The sequence below is a fragment of the Clupea harengus genome, chromosome 21 (assembly GCF_900700415.2).
Source record: "Clupea harengus chromosome 21, Ch_v2.0.2, whole genome shotgun sequence".
Classification (NCBI taxonomy): Eukaryota; Metazoa; Chordata; class Actinopteri; order Clupeiformes; family Clupeidae; genus Clupea; species Clupea harengus.
This window is the reverse complement of record NC_045172.1, coordinates 3,336,290-3,353,639: the sequence shown is the minus strand read 5'-3', so window position 1 is coordinate 3,353,639 and position 17,350 is coordinate 3,336,290. Positions and strand designations below refer to the sequence as shown.

At 42.9% G+C, this 17,350-nt stretch overlaps 1 protein-coding gene across 3 annotated transcripts in view; it reads right to left on the bottom strand.

Moving 5' to 3' along the window:
- The window catches only part of cdkl5 (cyclin-dependent kinase-like 5), a 34,217-nt gene extending 17,101 nt beyond the window's left edge, over positions 1 to 17,116 (bottom strand). For all 3 annotated transcript variants that reach the window (XM_012819651.3, XM_031559086.2, XM_031559084.2), the window contains exons 1-4: positions 16,957 to 17,116; positions 14,790 to 15,137; positions 12,383 to 12,417; positions 802 to 847 (exon numbers count right to left, since the gene is read on the bottom strand). In XM_012819651.3, the coding sequence (XP_012675105.2) occupies positions 802 to 847; positions 12,383 to 12,417; positions 14,790 to 14,853 (145 nt within the window). In that variant the 5' untranslated portion in view covers positions 14,854 to 15,137; positions 16,957 to 17,116. The remainder of the gene's footprint in view (positions 1 to 801; positions 848 to 12,382; positions 12,418 to 14,789; positions 15,138 to 16,956) is intronic.
- Positions 17,117 to 17,350: the final 234 nt, after the last annotated feature.

The window sequence follows — 17,350 nt, the reverse complement described above, 5'->3', positions numbered from 1 at the left end:
ACCAAAATATAGACAAATTGTCAAGATTATGCCAACGCCACATCTGGCCATGCAAGACCAAGAGGCCTACGTGCCTAATCACTATAGCATAGGTATTCTTGCCAAAGTATGATTCAAAATGTATGATTCAAGTTCAAAATGAAACTAGCTATATAGCTACTACCGAACTATGAATATAGCTAGTAGCCTATTAATTTAGTAGTGCATAACATGTACCCCTGACTATCTGTGTAAAGTCCCAAGTCATTCCATTCCATTAGGTTTGACATTAATATAACAACATGATAAAACTGCTAATAGAATAGTATTGCAGATTATGATAAGCATGCCAACTCAGAGCTATGACTCCTAATACAGTAAACAACTGTATAGTAAACAGTACAGTAAACAACATCACTGAACAGTGAAATCACTATCTTCACATTTCTGTGGACAGTTGAAATAGATGTAAACTCTAAGAAGTCTTGTAAGAACACAGCCCCGTACAATGTGTGCTACTGTGTAATGAAATGCAGGTGAAAGCACTGAACCTGCATTTGAATGTGTATATATGGAAAAATCAGATGCTCTCCTGTAAGATTTGTGCAGAACTATTTCCAATAGTTCCTATAAAATTAGAAATAATCCCGATTAAAACACTCCAACACCATGAACAAAGGAGAACGGTAATAAATGTACACTGAGAATATGAATCCAGAAACGTATTGGGCTAAGAGACATTTCACAAGCTTTCAGAAGCCAGTAGATGAGCTCAGTGCCCCAGAACTCCAATCCAAATCATTAAAGTCCAGAGCCGCTTACCTTCACTGTCCTTGAACTTCTTTATGGCCACCAGCTCTTTCGTCTCCTGTAAAAACAGACACATTGCAGAATGAGACAGCCATTGCTAAACAAGCTTCTCATGAAGAGCTATGAAGGTGTCAAACCATTCAGATCAAAAAACTTTCATGAGCTCATATGGAGGATTTCTAAAAAAGAATCACCTGAAAAGAAAATCAAAATCACCAGTCAACTTGCGACTTGGACCATTGTTACAAGTGGCTAGATTTCTTAAGAGTGTGTAGGAGTTCACCATGAAGAATTCACCATGTCCTTCAAGTGCTATCCCAAACGCTGAGGCTGTGGGTGTTTCTTTGTCTCCCTGCTTTCCCTGCTGGCATCTGTGTATTTAATTCCCTCAGCATAGCGGGAAGGCCTGTCTTAGCCATGTGAATCACAGAGAAGAATGAGATGTGCCGCAGAAATCTAATTTATTAATATGCTAATAGTGGGTGCAAGGCTGGAGAACCCACTGGGTTTCCATAGAATACGCAGCACCTGACTGACAGGACTCTGACAGCATGTGGCGGCCATTTTATTTCTTTGCTTCCCACCACGGTCATTTCAGTTCTCATGCTGCTTATCTCCGACTCCACAGAAGACTGCCGGGGCATTTCCCTGTGTGTTCGCTCACAATTATCTGCTGCGAGCCCAATCCCATCTGATTAAATGATTTATACTCCAGGTGACAAGCCTGCCAAAACAAACAATTCGACCTTGATGAAGCTGTCACCGTTGTGAGGCTAATTCTTGATGCCCTCCCTCCTGCTGATGATGTTCGAGTTTCCGAGAAAAGCAGTTTCAGGGCAAAAGACTCATGCTTTTCATTAATACTGTAAGTGCCATGCAGAACCGGACCCCGCTCAGTCCACTGTCATGGGTCTCTCTCCAGAGCCATGCATACAGATGGGCTCCCTATTGTTTCCTGCCTGTGCAGTGTTGAAACTGAACCCACCCGTGATTAGATGCATGAGTACTTTTGTTGTCACTCTAATGGGAGACAGGTCACATTCGAAAGGGTCCAGTTTCACTCCAAACAGGTTACTCGAGTTCCAGTCGCTGGCAGCCGAAGCAGCATTTCACTCCCCAGCATCCTACAATGATTTTCACCTCTAATAATATTATCTGTTACACTTTTTGAAGTTCGGGGTTTTAAGGGATATTTTATAAAGTTGGATGAGGACAGCAGTGCCTCTAAACAAGATGGTTTTTAAAATTCAAAACGGTTGCAGGATGCTCTCAAGGGGCAGGGTTTTGGGACATGCTTATCGGAGGTGCCCGGTGGCTCCAGCATCCCTGACATACTTATCACTCTCCTCCCCCCGCAGAGGAGCTCAGCTGCCTCCTAACTTCAAAGCTGTCCATCATTTAGACTCACGGACACAAGCAAAGCTGGGGCCGCGCTGGCGTGTGGATCCATATCAGCAAGATTGGCTTTGTGTCTCTCTGAATGCCTTTGCATTTCGTTTGCCCTTTTATTTTGGGGTGACGACCCAGTGCAGGCAGTGGACAACCACACTGCTCCACCAACACATCTGAACTCTGAGTCAGGACTGTACTGTCTCTATGCAACTGAAGAGTCTTTGAAACTCAGGTGTTGGGTGAGATGTACAGTGTATGTCATTTTTGCAGAAGAACACCCTCGAAAATGTCCCGAGGTTATGCTTTCCTCCCTTCCCCACGCGACTTAACCGCCCTGACAGCTACTCTCATGTCTTGACTCAAGGGCTCTTTTGTTCTTGGGGAGACAATGGAGACTGATGGTTGGGCTGAATCCACTCTCTCTCTCTCTCTCTCTCTGAACACAGTGAGCCTCGCTCGTCGTCATGAGTGCTACTGAAAGCAGAGAGGCAGTGGGAGGGGATGGGAGTGCTGATGGAGGGGAGGAGGTGCCTTCTCCTGCTCTCCAAGGAGCCTCCACAGCCTCACACAGGTACCAGCTCAGCAATGACTAACTGTGTGGGGAGGAGAAGGTTATGTACCAAACTGTAAAACTGTACTGGAGAACTCTACAGTTTCCTGTACAGCTATACCTATATAACCAGCTATAACGAACACAGAGCCATGCTCACATTTCTGACTACCAGCAAATCTGACAGGGTCATATACTTGTTTAATGTGTCTGATACCTACATTATCAATGAAGTTACACACAGATCCTGACAATTCACTAACTCACTCAAAGGAAGCAGGCACCTTAAAAAAGCATAAATTGAATATTTTTTAAGGTGCCATGCTTGCCCAGACCACAGTGCAACACGTGCCAGCAGCCCCTCTGAATAGTAACTGACCCCAGAGTTTATGGTTTCGGTGTAGGGTTACAGTCTCCTTTAGGGGTACCAGGGTACAGAATGGCTGTGGAGTGATAAGAGACAGGAGGGACGGACCTGTCACTGGGGGCCGTGTGGTCATCACTAAATCTCACTAACAGACAGGTCCCTCCTCTGGGGCCCCTGTGCAGCCATGGGCCTCTTCTCTCTCTCTCTCTCTCTCTCTCACTCTATTATGTGTAAAGGGAGGGGGATTACAAGTTACAAGCTTGTTTCCAATTTCTCTGGTTTCACAGCTTTCTTCACATTATGAATACCTGGAGCTTAGGGTTTGTTGTCAGTGGTTGGCTTTGGGAGATGACCGTCTTTCAGCCTGGTTGCTGTGAGGCATGCCCTTACACTAAAGGGATTCATTAGACGGATCATTTCTCCAGTATGAAGCAATTTAACAGACATGCATAACCAACAACTAATCACCAAGGTACAGTCTGGAGCCCCTGAATATCTGTCAGACGTTCTGAACAGAAACATCAACAGCGTACAGGGAACACTTTGCTCTGCTCTCAAACAGAAGCTAAACAAGGCAGGTGGTGTGAGAGTGACACAGCATAAAAAGTAGGGTTTATCTGAACCAAAACCATTTTCCCACTATGTGATTACAATTAGTGGCAAACAATAAGCTGAGTAGCATCTGTGTATTGTGCGTCATCTATAGAATTGATTTCAAAACCTACAAGCTAAATGGTCTGTGCAGAACAGTGTGCCGAACACCTTTTAATAACATACCGAGGCTACTGAGTGGAGAGTTCAATTGTGTAGGTCAACATTTCAAGGGATAGATTGTACATGCATTTATACATTCTCATTTAAAGATATGACATTTAATTTCACAGCGCTGCACAGCATTATGGGAGTATGACTTCATCCACAACAATACTATGGGTCACTGAAATTAATTACACTCATCATAAATGTTTCAGAGAATCCCCTGGGCGGTGTAGCACTGCAAAATGACTAAAAACTCAATTTACTTGATCACATACCATTAGCAAACAATGACTGCAGTTATTGTAAACAACAACCTGCAAATAATTTGGAAAAATTTGCTAAATCCATATATATGGTATGGAGAGAACACGGTCAGCATCTTCAAAGTATTCCCTCCTCTTTTGTCCTGTTGTCCTCCCCTCAGCCCTGACATACTGTAAGTGAACCTCTGCTGTCTGAATACTCATTTTACAATGCCATAACTGAGACTTTCCTGTTGCCCCTAGCAGCTGTTTTTGAAAATAAAAAAACGACTTTCATCTTGTGAAGCTTGAACCTGGTTAAGAAAAGGCCTTGTAATTTGTTTATGAGTTCAATTATGAGGTCACACAAACCTTTAAAGAGGTTTTACATTTGTACATGAAATGGGGAGCAAGTCAGCATAATGTTGCAATACGGCAGAACAAAGATAATAAGCAGTGCTTGACTGAAAACAAATTAGGTCATGTATTGTCATGGAGATTAGATCATTTGAGTACATTTTGTGAATTTCCTTTCTCTTTGGTCAGTGCCTACTGTCACTCTAAAATGAATTTAGTATTTTATATAACATAACAAAACAACAAAATATACTGTATACTGTATATATAGGCACTAAGAGGTGAGAAGTGGGACAGTTAAGTGTCTCTATGGCTACGTGACTTGTGCTATGTGATGTGTGGCAGAGCCGAAATATTCCCTTTCTAATCCTTTAATGACAAACGGCTGCCTGTCTGTGTGAGCTGTACTGAGAATGGAACAGATGCACCGTCTAGAGAACACAGCACAAGACAAAACAAGTCTGACTCCACTGGGTTTACAAAGGCCCTTTTATAACCCTGTGACACATTGGGAATACGTTGCTCGGAAGGACTTAAAGAAAACAATGGCAATCTCAGTGCCTCTACCCTGGACAAGGGCATTCTTCAGCTGTACCATCTTCTGTGCAGTGCTTGGCAAACCTTTAGCCTGTTTTTCACAAGCATTTAAAAGACATCAGGTGGCACCAAACATGTAGCAGAGAGGTACAACACAGGACCTGGATGCAGGCACATTAGTTGGTTTCCAAAAGCCATCTAGTCCTTGAAATGTCAGAGTTCGGTTACCTATAAATAACGACATTTGCCGTATTCAGATATATTTTTAACACCATGGCATTTCAATGGCATGTTTTATTTAGACCAAGTGGGTTTCCGCTTCATGTTCTCTTTTAAAACATGAAACCGGAGGGACTAGATTGTTATTCCAGAAGTGGGGTCAGCAGCAATTACAGCCAGCCCCACTTCATTATAAAAATAACACTGTCACATTTGTATTCTATCAGTCATAAACAAATCACTAATCAGAGGGTAATCCCAACGTGGACTACTTCTTCTGTTCCTGAGCCACCTCCGCACACCTTCACCCCCACACATTGTATAACATTTCATCAGAGCGCCCGTAGATAAGCTTGGAGCCACATTCGGCGAGGGTAACTAATGACTGGCCCTGTGGAAACTGCAGCATGCTTCCTCCCCATCCTCAAACATCCGCCATGTTTTATTGAGAATTGTCCCACAAAAACCTTCCATACGCAACACACAGCAAGGCAAAAACAACATCAACAATAACAAAATAAACAGCTGGCTAACCAACTACAATAAAGTGAGATAAGTCATGCTAGATGCAGACACGCACAGACACACACACACACACACACACACACACACACGCACAGACACACAGACACACACACACACACACACACACCCACACGCACAGACATACACACACACACACACACACACACACACACACACACACACACACACACACACACACACATACACACAGACCTTCACAAACTAGTCAAGCTACCTACACTAAGCAATTCAGTGGACATGATGAGGCAAAACGCAAAAAAACAAGACAGTGTCAAGGGTTGGACTACTTTTGACCACCAGAAGCCGCCAAAGACTCTTTGTTGTTCTTGCCAATGGTTAGCCTCCCCTGATAGGTTGACCCAGTCCTAGCTCGCCTGTACCTCATCATCTCTGTCGTGTGCCTTGTTTGCTTGTTATTTCTCTTATTTGTTATGTCCTTGCTAAGTCTTTGTGATTCGTCTGTGTATCTCAAGCTCTAAGCCTCTTTTTGACCTCTGGCTCTGTTGGACATTTCAGTTTTTTTTTACTTTAAAACAAAACCAATGGAACTTCTAGTTGTCATGCTCTGCACTTCAGTCACCTCCAGTCTCCGGTACCGTAGTGGAAATGTGTTTCATTACCACTCCGCAGACTCTGGTTCAAATCCCAAGTCTGTAAAGCTCTCAGTCACAGAGTTTGAACGGATAATGGCTGTTTTAAACAGTTTTGGCTCAACTGTGGTGGACACACATGGTCAAGCCCTGACAAATCAGCAGGTGATACTAGCGCACCATGACCAACTCCTGTGGCAGATAGCTGAAACCATTCAGTGTTTAGTTCCACCAGTTCCCTCAGCTCCTTCCCCTGCTCTTCTGGTTCCTCCTGCTCCAGTGCAATAGTCCTCTGTGCCCGCCTCAGTACTCTCATCTAGGTTTCCATAATCCTCTCAACATCCCAACATTCCAGCACAGTTAAAAAGGTATAATGGGGTTTCCTGACCCAGTGCCAGTTGTCTTTTGAACTGCAGTCTTCTGTCTTCCCTTCCAATAGGTCCAGAATGATATTGCCCTGTTAACCGGCAAGGCCCTGGTTTGGGCAACTGCAATCTGGCAAAAGCAGGTTCAAGAGTGCTCTGGCTTCAGTTGATTCTCCTGGTGATCTTGAATTCCTTATTACCCATGCCATGCTTAGACAACCAGCTCTGTGAACATCACAGAGATCACACCAGTTACCTGAGAGGACATGAACTGTCAAGCCCTTCCTGGCATCTAAGTACATCTCCCACTGAGGGAGGCACCTGAATCAATGCAGATTGTACTACTTCACCAGTTTAGATGGCCATCCTCATCCTGGCACAGTGACTTCAGCTACTTCTCCTTTTTGTCTCAAGGTAGAGAATCACCAAGATATTCTGGCATTTAATTGATTCCCCTGAGTTCCCTGTGGGCCTGGGTTTCCTCTGGTTGAACTGCCATAACCCCCACATTGACTGGATCACTGCTACTGGTCCTATTTGCCATGCTACAGGCCTCTTTTCAAGTCCTCCCTTCCAGTCAGAGTCTCCAGATCCCTCCAGGTTAACCCATAACCCTGTCGAGTATCTGCATTTGAAGGAGGTGTTAAGCAAGAGAAGGGCATCTACACCCTGCCCCACAGGCCCTACAACGGTCCTACCACTCAACTTTTGCCAGGCACCAGCCTCCCACGTGGACGGATCTTCTTACTTTCCTTACCTGAATGTAAGGCTATGGATACTTACATTAAGGATGCCCTGGCCTCTAGTTTTATAGGTCCTTCCACACTTCTACCAGGGGCTGGTTTCTTCATTGTGGGTAAAAAGGATGATCATTGACTACCGGGGTCTTAATAAGAACACCATTCACAAAAAAGTCTGTTGTTATCATATCATATTGCAGCCAGCTGTATCTGACGTGAGCTTTGCCTGTTATCTTACAGTTGACTCCCAAATTATTTTAGCCTTTCAACATTTCTGTTGGCGCAATAAATATCAGTAGGCTATGAGTATATTAGTATGATATAGTAAAAACAGTATCGTTAACGTTAGCTGTATTTAGCAGTCAGCTATATATATTGGATCAAAGCAACTCATTTCATACGAATAGTGGCGTCTATCTGCTATCTGCTATCTGGTATTGAGACAGCAGTAAGAGCAACCCAGATCCTGGAACATGCCCAAGTGGACTTCTGTTTTTGCCCAGAGCTGTGAGATCTCAAGTCCTCCAGTGGGGACATTCATCAACTCACTGCCCAGTCTGGATCCCAAAGCACATACTTTTGAGTTTCTTTGCAACCGTTTCTGGTGGCCTGATATGGTAAAGGACATTTGGCTTTTGTGGCCAGTGTGTGAACCTGCAACAGCTCCCACAAGGTCTGCTGCATCCTCTCCCCATTCCAAGTAGTCCCTGGTCCCACTTCTCAATGGATTCTATCACCGGCCTACCAGTTTCTGAAGGTTATTTTGGTTGTAGTTGACAGGTTCTCCAAGGCCTGCTGTTTTATACTTTGCCAAAGTTACCAACAGCATTTGAGACAGCTAAACTGATCTTGTCTTTACAAAGTTTAAGGTCTCCCCCAGGGCATAGTCTCTGACAGAGGTCCAAGTTCTCCCATGTGAAGCAAGCTTTCAGTAAGATGGCCAACGCCGCCAGCTCTTCCGGGTACCATCCCCAGTCTAATGGACAGACTCCCTCATCCTGGAGCATCCTGGTTCCTGGAAACCTGGACTACTTTTGACCACCATAGGCCAGCAAAGACTCTTTGTTGTTCTTGTTAATGGTTAGCCTCCTTTGTTATGTTGACCAAGTCCTCTTGTTACCTCACTGACCTGTACCTCATTGTCTCCGTCATGTGTCTTGTTTGCTTGTTATTTCTCTGTCTATGTCCTTGCTAAGTCTTTGTGATTCCTCTCTGTATCTCAAACTGTAGGCCTCCTTTTGACCTCTGGATTGTTTGGATTGTTTGCCTGGTACTAGTCTGCTTGTTAACGGTAACCTCTTTTGGATTTTCCCTTCCTGTTTTGTTTTCCTGTTTCACAGACGGATTTCTGGCTCTGTTTTTGGATTCCGTTTTTTTGGATTATGGACTGGACTTGCTTTGCCTACTTTCTGCATTTTTCCTTGTTTAGGGATTTTGTTTTGTTTTTGCCTAGTTTTTCTGAGCTTTTGAATTATTGTGTTTTTTTACATTGTTATAAAACCAATTGAACTTCTAGTTATCATGCTCTGCACTTGAGTCACCTCCAGTCTCTGGTAGCTTAGTGGAAAACTGTTGTCATTACCATGTAAAACCCAGAGTATGACAGACAGAGTGCTGTGCCTTCTTTATTTATACTCGGGAATCCCTGAAGATGTGAATAAGCAAATATTGATGCAAATGTGTGCATTATAATACTACTATGGTGTACTACACTGAAATGGCTGTTTAAATGAGGAGCTGAATTAAAAGCGGGCCGTGCTTATCATGAATTTTAAATTCGCAATATGTGGCTTTTTAGACAAAGGCAGAGGGTCTGGCATACTTTGCTTTGACTTATGCAAAATTATTCTGAGAACAGGAAGAAAAAAATTATAAGGAAATTGAATGGCTTCAGGAATTGGCGCCGGCTACAGATGAACACGACATCAGGTGGGTGTTTGGTATGATAATTAATTTGGGGTCACTCGTGTTTTTATCTTCAGGGGATCAAAGACACCCCTAAGGCTATAAATAAATGTTCCAGATAAAAATGTACGGCAAATATCTATCAGATTGAAAGCAAACATTGAGAACATTTCATGCATAATTGATTATTGAAAATGTATCTTTGTTGAGAAAATCACAACTACACAATAAATAAATGAGACCATGTAGAAGAAGAATTGTAAATTCAGAATGCTGTCTTTCTACATGGATCAAAAACATTCTTTCATTCAATTCCAATCTTCCTATCAAAAGTGGTCTTTAATGGGATCATGGGGTCTACATGAATGGTGTGAATATTTGATTAAATTGTTAATATATTATGTATATTATATAATAATAATGCTAATTTTGTGCCTGCTTCATTTCATTTTAATGAAAAATAAAAATTATGTCTTCATTTCAAAATGACGAAGGAAGTCAATGCTTAATATCCATTGATCTCTTGCTTACTCTCTTTCTCCCTCCCTACTTTTTTTCACAAGACCTTGTATGTCCTGTGACTGATTGTACCGTCTCTGTTTGGTACTACGCCAGACATATTGTCCCAAAGGTCAGCCGAGCAATGAGCCCTGTCGCAGCAGATCCCTCCAGAGCCTCCATGATCCATTACTCCTCTCAGCCAGCCTGCGCTGCGCTCTGCTCCTCGCCCAGTCATGACCACAGGCCCCTGGGCCACATGGCCACACCTGAAGCCCTCTCTGGAGGTTCACACTGACAAGCCCGGAGAAAAAAGGGTTTAGTCTCAGTGGTCATGTTCCGCCCCCAACAAACGTGCTTTAATGTTGATTACTTTGCAGTGGTCAAACGTAACCTCTAGAAGGGCGATATCCAGCCGTCAGACAGCAGCTATTAGGGACTCAAATATTTTCTGATTGAAAATGGTGCCAGACTCGCCATTCTATTAAGGCAGTTCTAAGCGGAACGGTAGTTGCTTGTTTATGCAAACACAGTGCTATGATTAACTCGGTGTGAGCTGATCTCAATTAAGTATGCTGAGAAGCCCCTCACTCATAACAACAAAAGGCTGGCCCAAGCCCGTGCAGAACATGCACTCCATATTTGGTGAGGCCTTCCATTTCAAATTCGTGCCTCTCAACAAAGCATACAAACTGTTGCTTAGGAACTATATTATTGCCTTTGAATATAAATGAAGCATAAACATATTTTAGCAAATAGCTCAATCATGACTAAGTGATATCGAAAAAAGAAAGCCTTTCTCTCTTTCCTGCTCAACCTTCGAATGGCCCCTATAGGGAGCTATGACAGCTAGTATAAATGGAGATAACCTCTGGGCTTGTAGTGAGCATTAGCTACATGCTCCGCCGTGGCTGCCAGCCAAGGCCGAGGGTGAACTGAGGGGTAGAGGGGCCTCAGACCACAGGCTGATCAAAATTTAATCAGGCCCCACTCCACCGTAGTGATACCGTACACCACCCAGGCAGCCGACTCAGCCCAGACCTCCCCTCTCGCTGTGGGGCGTAGTGACTGGAAAGGTGCTAAACAATCCCCTTCTTCCAGGTCCCTTTTGTACAGGGATGTCTTTGGCACGACGGCTTATCTTCTTCAGCCAGTGTCATTACCTAAGTACAAGATCGATGCGGTTTGCCTTGCCCCACGCATCACAAGCTCTGTTAATGAATTTCACCCTTGTGGTATATGCGAGGAATACAAAGAGGAACAGGCAATAGACACACACGGTTTTCTTTTTTTTTGCTGCCTCTACCCAGTGTGGGCTGCACATTTCAGAGATGTTAAATGAGTAGGCTACGCACGCGGGTTTCTGAAAGGTACTCTCTGTGAGGCAAATGGGAAGCAGTGGAAAACAGAATGTGGCGTGATGCTGTCGAGTGATAGAATATTTGATAGTGTCTTGCCAGCTCTACGGAGCTGAGACAAGATCAGGGTCTGATCAAAATACATGGATTCTCAAATCTCACAGTGTAAACTAGGCTTGACTGCAGTGGCAACGCTTCCCATTGCTCCTCCTCCTCCTCCTCCACCTCTCTCCCTTCCTCACTCTCTCCCTTCCTCACTCTCTCGTACGGCTGCTCTTTAAATGGGGCTCTTGGGAACAACGGGGCAGAATGCTAGGCATTCCTCAGCACAAGGCAGTCCAACGGATTTCAGAAATGTACCAGAACTGCTGAGGCCATTACATAATGCTCCCACAGAAAAAAAATGGCTGCCCTCTTTATCACATCCACTGAATCTAGGAAACCCTATGGCTTTGACAACACAACACTGTGTACACCAACGCACTTTATCAAGCATCTGCAAAACAGTGCAATTCATTATGAGATGTGTTTAGAAACCCAGAATATGGGCTCTCTGAACAATTCCTACCACATCTATGTCATATATCAGCAACCTATATTTCCTTAAGTGCGGCTCATAAAATAATCTCTGTTGGATAAATATATTCCTGGGACTTCAATATGAGTTCTCACCCAGTGGCCGCTTAACCCCATGCCCAGCCACTGAAATAACTGCTTAATAATCAGTGGCCAGGACATCCTTCCTTTCACACATACAGAGTTCCCATCCTTCATCCACAATGATTTCTCTCAAACAAACAGTGGAATAAGTCATTTTTGTCCTCATGCTCTGCTGAACACCAGCAAGGGACATCACAGAGCAAGACCAATCACCTTTATAATGCCACACACACTACCTCAGATAGAACCTCTACTAACAGACCAGTGGTTTCACAACACAATTCTATAAACACAAATCCAACCTAAAAGCTCCTTCTAGATTCACCATGCTGGGTGCAAGGAATGAGGAACGAGAATCCTCACAGGATCTCTGATAAACATCTGATTTCATACACATGGACACAGCACAGGGTTTCCTAATAGGCATGCAGGATACAGGGTACAGTTGTAGCCTCACCTTACATTTGTATTCTTCTAAGCCCTAATGTATGTGTGAAAGACATCTTACCTTATGCCTGCACTTGAGGACCACCCCATAGGCCCCTGTGAGGAGAAAAAAAAGAGAAAACAGACTGTGTTAATTTTCACGTTGCCTCATGCTGTCCGAACCCAGCCGTGCCAAGGATAATGATGCCATCAGGCAGGCCTGGCAGTGCTGGGCAACTAATGCCCCAAGGAAGTGAGAGCCCAGAGCCAGTGGGAATTGCCAAGGGTAACTGGAGGGGATGGTGCCCTGAACACACATCCAAAATTAATCTACACATAGTACAGGTGCTGAACAAATGGGAAAAGGTCACACGAGTTATACTAAGTTGGATTTATAAAGATGGGAAAACTACTTTGAGTTTATTTATTTTCAGTAACGCTATATGCTTCTCACCTGGCCAAAACTCATCAACATTACACTTTGGTGCATACTGTAACATTTGGACTCACAAGCAGCAGTAACAGCTGTAGCCTATAACTTGCAAAGAAAAGAAACACTGTTTGGAGAGTCTGTGCCTTTGGTCAATTACAAGGAATAATGCACTGGATTTCATACATGTTTATAGTAGTTGTAAGATATATACAAAGAAAGTCAAAAGTGATATTACATTAATTTAGCAAATGATCAGTTGATAAATGAATCATTCAAAGAAAACTGATATGGTATGTACAAAATGTGTAAACCCCTGTGGAAGTGCTGTGATCATTTAACAACGCAGGTTATAAAACTCTAGCTCTGCTTTCCAATACAGCCTTTACAGGGTGTAGACAGCGGCTTGAGTCCACCGCTGTCTGCTGCTCTTTTCAGTTCATCCATATTTCAGAAGGATTGAGTGCATCGCTGCGCTGAGAAGTTGACTCTCTGGCTCTCAAGTTTGAGTTTCAAGTATTCCCCATCTCCCTCCTTATTTCTGCACCACTAACCTTACTTATGCCCTACAACTGCCCACAATTCCCATAATCACGTCTTTCCTTGAGCTAAGCTATTTGTAGTGCTGTAGTGCAGAATTTTATATGTGGCCTTTACTTTTCTGATGCAAAAAAGTGAAACGAGGTCAAATGAACGATGACTTAAATGCTCATACAGAATGGTGAATGGCACAATGGTGAAGGCAACTGGCAAATACCCAAGTCAGGCATGTGTACAGAACTCTGAAAACCAGGTCTAATCGATGATTTTGCTAAGATAGCATTGAGGATAGGACAAGATAGGGAGGATAGAGTATATATTAGAATACTCTAGAGCAGTATGCCTTCATCTGGTTTTTGAAACCTAATAACCATGTTTTAAGATGGTCTCCTCCTGGTAAATGTAACAGCGGTGAGGAGTGATACTTTAGGCTCTCTGCTTTGGTGCTGTGGGAGGAAGCTCTTCAGCTGTTCAGGTGCATTAACTGGGAGACAGAAATGCATGAAGTCTGGTTCTATCAACTCTATCTATCTCTATCTCTATCTCTATCTCTATCTCTCTATCTCTGTCCTATCAACTCTTAGAGAATCACAGCTTCTGTTCCCACTTCAGGCTGCACTGAAACTCCTGTCCTCTTGAGACAAGGCAGCTTCTTCATTTAAAATGCTTACAAATGAAAAACAACAGAAAGTCAATAATTACTTTTGTAATACAACCAAACAACAAGAGGGAACCAGCAGATATTAAGCGGGTGAACACTGAAATGTTGGATTGCTAAATACTATATCTACATAAAACCAGAAACATGTCCTTTCCAAGTATATGCTGCTGCTTAATCCTCCTAATGACAGCAAAAATAAAATGCTGCAAAACATTTTGGGAGTACTGCAATGTAGTTGCCAATGCCAGATTTTGCTGGCAAAAGGCCCCAAGAACCTTTTTGACAATTACACCCCCCCACCCCCCACCCCCCACCAGCGAAGTAGAAAATCTCCAGGATTTGGTGAATCATACACCAGTTTTCACCATAAACACTCCTACAGATACAGTGTTCTGAAAACCAGAGCAGAGATATTAATGGCTGTTCAAACTAGGCCTATGGGATGAGCAGTAGACACTGATTGTAACGTAAAGAGAAAAGCATCAATTTCTGTTGTGTCATTTCATTCCATGAAAAACAACACTACCAACACACAATGAATAACATGTATAGCATCCGGCAGATGCTAATCGACATCACTGTAATGTGGTAAAAGACAAAAACTTAAGTGAAGCCATGACTAGGTGCTCCTTTATCTCTATGCAAGTACGTGCAAGAATGGCTTCACTCTCATCAGGAATCACAAGACTCTTAAATCTGCCTTGTGAAAAAATGTAAAAATAGCTTTGACGGACCCCAAGAAAAACAAGGGAACCTTGAAAGTCAGCCATATTGACAGACACTCAACATTTAGCTCCATCTTTGCCAAGGTCTGCATTTGCTCTAAAAGCTTTCAAGCCTCACAAATCTGCAACTCACCTTCTCCAACTATCCCAAGGACCTCAAATTTATTCATCACATAACCGGTGGCAGGAATCTTCATGTAGTCAAAAGGTGGCTGGAATTAGGTTGGTTGGTACCAGGGCTTAGAGACAGCAGTGCTGGCTAGCAGAGAGAGTGAGGTCTCCTGTCGTGATGTCTGGGGCATCCGTACTTGGCCATAGCTCGCGTCCCTGTTTCACTCCCTCCAATTCTCACATTGACTTGTACACACACACACACACACACAGACACACAAACACTCACACTATACACACAGACACACACACACACTCTCACACTCACCCGTGCATATGTACACACACACTCAATCACACATATGTTCACCTGAAAAAAAAAAAAACAGGAGTAAAAGATGTTAAGTCACTAAGAGAGGGTTAGTCAAAGTGCGTCTAAATAAAAACTCCCAGCATTCAACTCTCAGTCGTCCAGGGAGTGTCACACTGAGTGCATTTAGTAATGTGTGCGAACACCCACGCTTTTCACACAGATTAATTATACATGAACAAGTGACATTTGACATGCTTACTATGTGGCTCAGCAGCCTATTAAACACCTCATACCCTTCCACATGACACGGACCAAGTTAATACAGAGCCTTCTGATGAGTCATTATGGGATGTAACACATCAATCAACATTTATGATAATCCTCATAAATGTATCGACAATTCTGTTAGTCTGATCTGGGGGAAAATGACACAGCATATACCGACATATGGGATAAATTACAATCACATCTATACAACAGACATGAAGTCAATCAAGGCCTAAAAACTCTCCAATTGCACATTGCTCTATTAGCAAAGCATTAAAAAAAGAAAATGATGTGGTCTGAGTAAACACGTGAAAGAAGGTGAGATGTCAGCCTGCTAGTTTTGTGCATGAACTTGTCATGTCAATACCATCTCGAAAACAACGCAAATAGTCCTAGGTTGTCTTAAAATAGGAATCACACAGTTGTCACACAGACTGTGATAAATGCCTACAGCAACTGTCAGGTAAAATGTTGAGTGCAATGCTGTCCAAAATGACGTCATTTTTGTTGACATGGAGCACCTGGAGGATGAATTATTGGCACTCATATGTCAAATTTAGCATTTTTTCATGCTGCAAGGATTTTCATTATTTTTTATTCCAGATTAGACGCCTAAACCACAGTTCTACCTCTAGCTGTACTACATTGCGTAATTGACTTAACCTGATTAAGATACAAAATATTATCAAAATGTTATCTATGCACTAAATTGAGTGCTCCCCAAAACTTTGCGATTCTACTGTCTACAGAAGAATTGAGTGAAAGGACAGACTCGGTAGAAACTGTGAGCACACGACACGTAAGTACGAATTGCATTAATTTGGAGCTACAAAAAGCGAAGAAGAAAAAGCAAATCGTGTTGCAACTGCCACCTCCACCTTCCATGCTGCATGGCCATACCCTTATCCTGACGCGTTCGTCTACTACAGTCAATTATCATGTTCCCCAAATAAATGTCTGACTATGTCGCTTCAGGGAACAGCTTTAACAAAACCTCTACTCTTAAGCAACACTTTAGTATATTAGACGCACAGACTAAAATGCGTGGTTCTGTATATCTGATGAAGGCGCGCTCGTGCGTCTGTGCGCGCTTGCGTTTGGTGAATAGATCCGTAGGTGGATCAAAGTTCTTCTGATATCTAGAACGCGGTAACGCAAATCCTATTGTCTATGGTGAAAAAACGCGTATATTAATAGAAATCTTAGCAATTGTCCCGAAAAAAACCTTCTGTCGGGTAGTTTTGTGCATATGTGGCAGTTTTCTGCATAGGAACAGGTCTAAAAGCATCACAGCATTATGAAGGCATTTATGATCCTCACCCACACTCACCACATTAAGCGCAGGGTTGCTGAATTCATGTTCCATACCATATAGATTTACATATAGCAAAATAAAAATGACATGCAATACATCAAAGAATTCATGAATTTTGTGATCATGATCGCTGATGGCAAAGTCAATACAGTGGCTCAGGCAATTCTGAATATAGCAGATTTTGCGAGGCTGACCGCAAAGGATTCATGCTCCCGAGAAATATATAGAATACTAAAACAACAGTCGACACGACGCTATTCCAAAGCTATTGATTTAAGTTAATGATTTACTCACTGAGCCTCAGGTCTTTAAATTGACACTTTGGAGCCACTCGCATCACTCGGGTACGATGTTTTCATTCCACCTGCAGTGCTGACCATTAAGCAACAGAGATCTGTACCATTCGCCTCCATTGACAACCTACCACTAGTATTGGCAACATCCTGCACCTTTTAGATTGACGTAAAGTTGACCAATGAAAGTCAAATGGAAACCCAAGCCCGCACGTCTCTGTTGCTTTCAGCCAATCACGATAGAGCCTCCCCAAAAGTGGTCCAAAGAGGCTGGGCTTCGCAGACTATTAAGCCATGCAAAGTATCAATTCTCCATCTAGTGCCAACGACCTTCGTTATTGGGATATTGATATCGCTCACATAGGATTTTACTCGTCAATTCATATGAATAACAA